At 40.0% G+C, this 8323-nt stretch overlaps 1 protein-coding gene across 1 annotated transcript; it reads right to left on the bottom strand.

Annotated features, from left to right (window-relative positions):
- Positions 1–4481: 4481 nt before the first annotated feature.
- mylz3 (myosin, light polypeptide 3, skeletal muscle) lies at positions 4482–7628 on the bottom strand. The gene is made up of 6 exons (XM_022206792.2): positions 7523–7628; positions 6994–7021; positions 5524–5667; positions 5260–5430; positions 5086–5163; positions 4482–5006 (listed from the first exon to the last, which is right to left on the bottom strand). Exons 1-6 carry the CDS (start codon positions 7523–7525, stop codon positions 4978–4980), a joined length of 453 nt encoding a protein of 150 aa, XP_022062484.1. The 5' UTR covers positions 7526–7628; the 3' UTR covers positions 4482–4977.
- Between the last annotated feature and the right edge of the window lie 695 nt (positions 7629–8323).

Genomic DNA, 8323 nt, shown 5'->3' with positions numbered 1-8323 from the left:
GCTCAGCTCTGACACCTATTGGTACAAAACAGACACCTACAGGCCAGAATATTTAAAAAGATGATTGTATGCAACCACATACATCATTTCGTATGTCTTTTTATATTTTTCATTTTCGTAGAAGATTTTCAATACTTTGTATGAAAACCTTTAACTTTTAGTGCCTTATATGTGTATTTATTCACAATGCATGTGGTGACAGGAATGTTTAAATTTAGTGTGCTGTAAATGCAGAAATTAGGGAACATATTAGTCTAGTCCTGGAAAAATGACATTAGCTCCCCATGAATTATAGAATGCAGGTTATAATTTGACTTTATAAGGCTTCCAAAAACCCATCATTCTGACTTTTTTTTTTAGTAATTTTCTCTCTTGTTAATTTTCTAATGTCTTATTGTTGACCCTTTAATGTATAATTGTCTTTAATAATGTTGTATAGTTGCCACCTTTTTTGTTAAAGCCCTCTGCAACTCCAGTTTCGTAAGGTGCTGTACAAATACAGTTTATTTTTGCATGCTTGACATATTCACACCACACCACATGAGAACAGGCTTATTTTTGCTTCCATTGAATTAAGTTCAAGAGTAATATATATAGATATATTTGCAACAGCTAAATTAAAAATATAGGTAAACTAGAGATGCATATTTAACCTATTTAGTACAGATCAATAGGTCCATGTCTTCAATTATCTCTGAAGGTTCCTCCTGATTATTTTGTTTCATACTTTAAAATATTAAATAATTACAGAGAATCTGCGGAAACTTTCACACTGTTCATGCACCTTTTAAAAAAATCCCTCTGAAATAGTTTAAAAAAAAATCTATTTAAGACATTTGCAAGATAGCAAAAACATGGAAAGGCAAGGGATTAAAATTGTACGTGACTGTAGCATTTAATCAGTGAAGCTCAGTACATATGTCAGATGTATTGAAAATGTGGCAATCATACCCCAGTTGCAAGATGACTGGTTCAAACTTTGTAAAAATGTCAGGAATGCGGGTGGGTGAACCCATGCAGCAGGCGACAGGCAGGCACTATGAAAAAACAATTTTGAGTAAATCTTCGGTCTGTTTGACTGTATCATACCGTGACTGGATGACATCCAGAGTCTGACAGATGCTTATCTCTGCTGACTGCAGAGCCATTGATACCTATCCTTTCTCCACATATGAGGATTATTTTTCACATGACATTCTGTGACATTCTATGAAAGAAAACTGTCTCTGTGATCCTGAAGAAAGACTACTGGATAACCTGAGAAGCTGCATTTTCTGCCGTTTTATTACTGTTCTTTTTTGTTGGTTCTTTGCAACTCCAGCTTTGACAGGCGCTTTAGAAATGAATTTTATTATAATAAGCATGTCATATACATACAACACCACAAGGGGTCAGTGTTTCTTCCTTTAAAACTTTGAACTTGTTGCGACTGCATGCAGAAGAACAGAGTAGGTGTAAGTGAAAGAAATGTATAGCTGCAACAGCTAAGGTAACAACTCTAATTAAACTAAGGACGTAAAACTGTGTAGCCACACTGACACTTAAATCATCTGTTTGTAGGTTGTTGCTGCAGCTTTATCCTTAAACACAAATTATTTGACAAATCTATATATTGTGTTTGCTAATGGTGCTAAAATGCTAATTGATGATTAGAAAATGCTTGTGCAATTATGTTAGCACATGAATAAAAGTGTGAGTTTTCATGGAAAACATGAAATTGCCTGGATGACCCCACACTTTTGAACTGTAGTGTGTATGATTGATTGATTGATTTCTTTATTTTTGTGTCATGCACACGAGCGGTCCAGCCCTCATAGATTTACCAGTATACTTGCATTACTGCAATACATCCAAAACACACAATATTCTGCTGCTCAGTCCTTAAACAAAATATGTTGCCTTTTATCCCAGGCCTTCCAAAGAAATTCTGCTATGACAAAAGTTCCTCTTCTAAAACACAACTCTAATTTTTCATGGTCATCCAGCCTAAAACAATCAAAATAAACAGAGGACATCTTACTGAAAAGTACCTCTCTTACATCTTCGTATACAGGACAATAAAACATTAAATGAACCGCATTCTCAAGTTCACCTAAATTACACAGCAAATGAAGTCTGTCCTTTTCTGGAGTAGCATTTAACATCCCAGTCTCTAAAGCTAAGGGTAAGGTTCCTGAGCGTAATTGTGCGCACAGGGATACTTAAATTGTACTTCAGATAAGGTTCCACACTGTATCTGTTGTTTATGAGACAATAAGTTTGTAATTTTGTTTTATACCAAATATCAAGAGACAAATTTTCTCTAAACGTAAGAAACACATTACTCCTCCTTTCCTGAATATCACAGAATGCCCCAATTAAATATCTTTTTTTGTCTGATTCGACATCTTCACCAGTCTGTTCCAAAGACAAAGCATTTGGCATTTCTGTCTGATGTTTGGAGGCTCCCATCCCATATCTCCAGTAATGGCCAAAAGTGAAGTAAAATTATAGACTCTCAGAAATGATCGAATCGCTCTGTGATGCATTGTATTACAGCTTGTATGTTCCCAGACGCCCCAAATACCAGACGCATAGTCATAGACACATAAATTGTATAGTTGTCTATACACACGTGGACAAAATTGTTGGTACCCCTCAGTTAAAGAAGGAAAAACCCACAATTCTCACTGAAATCACTTGAAACTCACAAAAGTAACAATAAATAAAAATTTATTCAAAATTAAATAATCAAAATCAGCCATCACTTTTGAATTGTTGATTAACATAATTATTTAAAAAAACTAACTAATGAAATAGGGCTGGACAAAAATGATGGTACCCATAACTTAATATTTTGTTGCACAACCTTTTGAGGCAATCACTGCAATTAAACGATTTCTGTATTTGTCAATGAGCGTTCTGCAGCTGTCAACAGGTATTTTGGCCCACTCCTCATGAGCAAACAGCTCCAGTTGTCTCAGGTTTGATGGGTGTCTTCTCCAAATGGCATGTTTCAGCTCCTTCCACATATGTTCAATGGGATTCAGATCTGGGCTCATAGAAGGCCACTTTAGAATAGTCCAACGCTTTTCTCTCAGCCATTCTTGGGTGTTTTTGGCTGTGTGTTTTGGATCGTTGTCCTGTTGGAAGACCCATGACCTGCGACTGAGACCAAGCTTTCTGACACTAGGCAGCACATTTCTCTCCAGAATGCCTTGATAGTCTTCAGATTTCATCGTACCTTGCACACTTTCAAGACACCCTGTGCCAGATGCAGCAAAGCAGCCCCAAAACATTACTGAGCCTCCTCCATGTTTCACCGTAGGGACAGTGTTCTTTTCTTCGTATGCTTGGTTTTTGAGTCTATGAACATAGAGTTGATGTGCCTTACCAAAAAGCTCCAGTTTGGTCTCATCTGTCCAAAGGACATTCTCCCAGAAGCTTTTTGATTATTTAATTTTCAATAAATTTTTATTTATTGTTACTTTTGTGAGTTTCAAGTGATTTCAGTGAGAATTGTGGGTTTTTCCTTCTTTAACTGAGGGGTACCAACAATTTTGTCCACGTGTGTACGTATGGAGTCCTAGATTACCACAATGCTTAACTTTGTTTAGTACAGATTCAGAGCTCTGCCTGCTGACTGAGCTAAAACATTAACAGCTTCCTTGAATGTCATATGTTCATCCAGTGTCAATCCAAGATATTTATGCTGGTCAGTATATGACAGCACTATTGGACCAAAATTAAAAATAACTGAACGTCTCTCCAATGATTTTCTCCTGAAATGTACTATTTGGGTTTTGTCTTGATTCATTATATGCATAACGTTAACAGTTGTTTCTTATTTAACAGTATGAATGAACCTCAGATAGAGTGAAAGCACTTTTTTAAGGTAGGATTTTCCTGAAGTGACAATATGTCCTTGTATGCTTTGTGAAATTGAAATCTGTTCTAGTCTTAGGCACAGAACAAACTGATACACCAAATAACATCTATTCATTGAAAAAATAGCCTTAAATAAGCGTTTTGGAAATGATTAAACACAGAATGCTGCAGGAAAATATGGCATTTCTTTTGATTCTCACGTACTAGTTTGATCAGAATATTTCGGTTTCTGCAGTTTTGTTCTCCTAACTAGATTTAATAAAATTGCAAAAATGTCTCACGAGAGCCTGTCAATAATAGTTAAACAATTTTTCAACTGATTCAGGGTCTAAAGACTTAAAGATTTTGTTTAATACGCTTATAGATGCAAAAACAATGTGCAAATGTGAATGTGATGTTCTCTATGTGTAGTCCTGTGACTGACTTGCGACCTGTCCAGGGTGTCCCCTGCCTTTACCCTAAGTCAGCTGGGACAGACTCCAGCCATCCACGACCCGAATGAGGATTAAGCGGTGTATGGACAGATAAATGTGAAACTTAGTTCATGGTGTCTCCTCTCAGATATACCATCTACAAGTGTTTGTGGGCAATAAAAGATCAAGGATCAACCCAGGTGGGATGTACGTTGGAAAAGTTTATTCTGAAATGAACAGAGTGAAAATAAATAAAACTTTTCAGGGAAGTGGGAGATTTCTGGCGGTCTATCCACGACCATTCTCCAGCACCTTTGGCATTGCTGGGCCAGTGATGGCGAGACTGAATGAGGTGGCGGTGGGAAGGGAGGGATCTACCCTCACTTGATGAGCGGTCACCCCTTCTCCCCCGTTCCTCACCCCATGCGGCGGGTGGAGACGCGCCCCGGGGGGAAGTAGAGGCCGAGTGATAGGGGGTCTACAACGGAGAAGTGATGGTGATGTCCCGAGAGCGGCGGATTTGTTGAGACGAAATGGAAAGGAAAACAAAATAAACAAGATTGGTTTGCTTCAACATCCCTTGTACATAGTCCTTGTCTTTCCTTGGTTGGTCTTTGAAACAGTGTAGATGTCCTGAACACCGTTGGGCTGTCTGTAGGCAAGCTACAGTTTCTTCAGCACTCCTTCTGCTGGCCTCTTACACAGACATGATGTGCTTGACGAAAGCTGTGGGAAGAAGTTCAAATCTTTAGCTTCCTAGTTTTATAAAATGTGGAAAAGAACAGGGCATGTTGGGAAATCTCACCCTCATAGTGCACACTGCCGTTCTCGTCCTCCTGTCCAGCCATGAGGGCATCAATCTCAGTCTCGTTCATCTTCTCTCCTGTAGGAGGATCCATGTCAGGTGCATGCTCTCCATTTCACACACTGTGCATACTAAGCAATCTATATTTGTGCACTTCTAAATTTGGGTTCTCACCCAGGGTGGACAGCACGATACGCAGCTCAGCGCCCATGACTGTGCCGTTGCCTTCCTTGTCGAAGACGCGCAGGCCCTCAACATAGTCGTCGTAGGTTCCCTTGGGGAGGGCGTCAACCTGCTTCAGCATGGGCAGGAAAGCGTCGAAGTTGAGCCTCTTGTTGGCCATGTCTGTTGAAACCGCAATAGACATAGACAATTTTAGTACGACAAAAACAAAGCGCAGACGGCTCTTTAGTTTAAAACGCTCGTGTTGACTCTCACCGTCAGCAGTTGGGTTGCCCAGAATCGTTGTAACGTCCTTGTTAGTGGGGTTCTGGCCCAGGGCGCGCATGATGTCGGCCACCTGGTTGTAGGCCACCTGGCTGTCACCAACTCTGTCAAAGAGACCAAAAGCCTCCTTGAAGTCTGGACAAGAGAGGGAGAGACAAACGAGAGGGTTTGACACAAGCTGGTCAAAAACACTGAAAGAAAACATGAATTATTTAGGAACTAGATCATGTCCTTAGTTAGAACACATGCAGTCGTTTAGACTTCAATAAAATGACAAATGGTGAATCAGAATCCTTTTTTATGTTGCCATTAAAATTTTACATCTGACATGTCTGGTATGTGTCTTTTGGCTGCCCTTTCGATCCATCCCCTTTAGGTTTTCTTTTATTTCTGTTGCAGAGTTCTTAGTCATCTAAGGCAGCTATGTGGTGCCACACTGCACTGGAGGATCAAAGACAGCAGAAGCCACATACTTCTGACATTGTTCTCATCTAATTGGGAGCAACAGCTGAATCCAAGCAAAGCAGAGGAAGGCACTGAACAAAGGTTAGCTATTTCTATGAGTCCTACCAGGAAGCCAACTCAAAGTGACCTTTTTGACAGATTAATGTGTGCGTCTGAGCAGCGGCAGCAGCAGCAACTGTACCCTCCACCCCCTCCTACATTCCTGCCTCCAGTTGCATTTAGGGCATCATTGGAGGCAAACTGATACACCCTGACTGTGAAACCCTGGCCATATAGAGCCATGGGCCCCCATGGCCCTCCTCAGGTTAAACCTACGACTGCTGACGATGTCGTAATCAACACTTTAAACTTATAACAGTCAAGTACAGAATGTGCAGAAGTAGCACTTTTCTTTTTTGGGGGAAAAATTAGGATTTGGATGTCTACACGAACATACCCACTGCTAGAACCAAAAGAATGCAAAATATATTTAAATGTCATGTCCAATTGGAGAGGCAGAACACATTCTTTCCATCAACCATAGTTGACAGAGGGCACATCTTTCAGCAGCAAACAAAAGGGTTGAGGATGGTTTGGATTCCATGTGTAAAATGATGCCACCATCCCTGCATCTTAAACCTTGACCTGGGGATTAACGCTTCTGCTGTGCAAGGGCCACAAGACAAGGCTGAGAATAGACATATCTGAAATCCTCCACAGCAACTGGACAAGTCAATGGAATGCCATGCTCTATGGTGGATTTTCTTTATCCCCACTTCCACCTTTTAGCACTTAATTCAGACTAAAAGGATCAGCTGAACAAGCCTGCGGCTACTCTGGGAGTTTGTTTAGTGTGATAATTACAAAATCACTACACAAATGAGAGACTCCGCTCGAAAGAAGAAAATTGGAGGGCATATTCTCTCTTGCTTCTGCGAGTAAATGTCACCCAGCATGATGACTGAGAGTGGGAGTTTTTGCGACTGAAGATGAATGTTGCTGCTTTTCTTCACTTACCCTCAATCTGGTCCGCTGAGAACTCAGTCTGTCACATGAAAATACACAAAAACACACAAATACATAAACAAAAACACACAGAAGACAGAGAGATGGATTAAAAACAAATTGTTTGTGAGTGTAGAAACAGCACAGACAAAATGCAGCTAATATAAGATGCCCTAATGAGAATTTTATCGCTGTAAACTGTCCAGAACTATTCAAAACACATGTGATGGATGATGAAATTATAGGTAGCTTCTTTGCATTTTTATACACGTCTACAGACATTAAAGACAGATGTGTTTCATGGCAGTAGTCCTGGGTGCAAAGTCTCAACTTTGCAATCTTCAGAGAAGATAATTTGGTTTCATAATTTACAAACAAAGAGCAGAGAAGTCCTGATTTCTCCTCCTTAAAATGACATCAGTGATGCCAATAAAGTCTCAATTTTGGGGTTATTTTTAAGATCCAAACCCAAAAAGGAGAACAAAAAAAGTAACTCCATCAGTACCACCCAGAAGGTCCAGAAACACAATATTGTACACACCATTTTGGAGAGTAGGAGCTGGAGGAGCGGAAAGAAAAGGAGATGAGAAGCAGAAGTCCCAAGACAGACTGGTCCTGAGCCATGGTCAAAACCCCCCTCTTATTTATCCCAGGCATGTGATGTCATGTATGCTAATGGGCAGATCAGATGACACACTGGAACATCTTTAACTTTCTTAGGGCAAGGAGAGCTGTGCCCTCAGAGCCTTTAGAAGGGGACAGGGCTATTTTTGGAAGGCCGAAGAACTGTGTCAAGACTTCTTGTGTCAAGATTCGAATAAAACTGACAACTTTTTTTTATTTTTTATAAAGAACAGAATATTTTAATTATCTTGTCAAGTGAGGTTTAAAAGTTTGGCAGAAATGCACAGTTGCTGAGTGAAAATACAGAAAACTCAGCAAGCCAGTGGCCCACTTCAGGGGAGCAGCAGACCAGAGAGCTCATTTACAAGGAGGTATTTTTAACAGCCAGACTGCTCCTCCTCTTATGGTGAAATAACAGCAGGGCAAAAACCTTTTGAAAAGTTGATGCAGTTCAGGCAGGTATGAAGAAGAACAGTTTTGAGTAGTAGTTAGCTTAAGAATTGTAATGTGTGAGGTTTTTGGACGATTTCCCTTCAACAGACCTGTCTTGAAAACAGCAAAATGCACCAGCTCATCAGCAATACACGAGTAATTCCAGAGGACTGTTATGTGCAGCTTCTCTTGCTTTACCCTAAGTAGAAACTCATTAGTGTCTATATATATGGAACTGAATGGAAAGACTGTGATTCCGAAGCAAGGTTGAGGAATCAAAGGCAGA

Source organism: Acanthochromis polyacanthus, chromosome 22 (assembly GCF_021347895.1).
Source record: "Acanthochromis polyacanthus isolate Apoly-LR-REF ecotype Palm Island chromosome 22, KAUST_Apoly_ChrSc, whole genome shotgun sequence".
Classification (NCBI taxonomy): domain Eukaryota; kingdom Metazoa; phylum Chordata; class Actinopteri; family Pomacentridae; genus Acanthochromis; species Acanthochromis polyacanthus.
The sequence above is the reverse complement of the archived record's forward strand: the minus strand, read 5'-3'. Positions and strand labels throughout refer to the sequence as shown.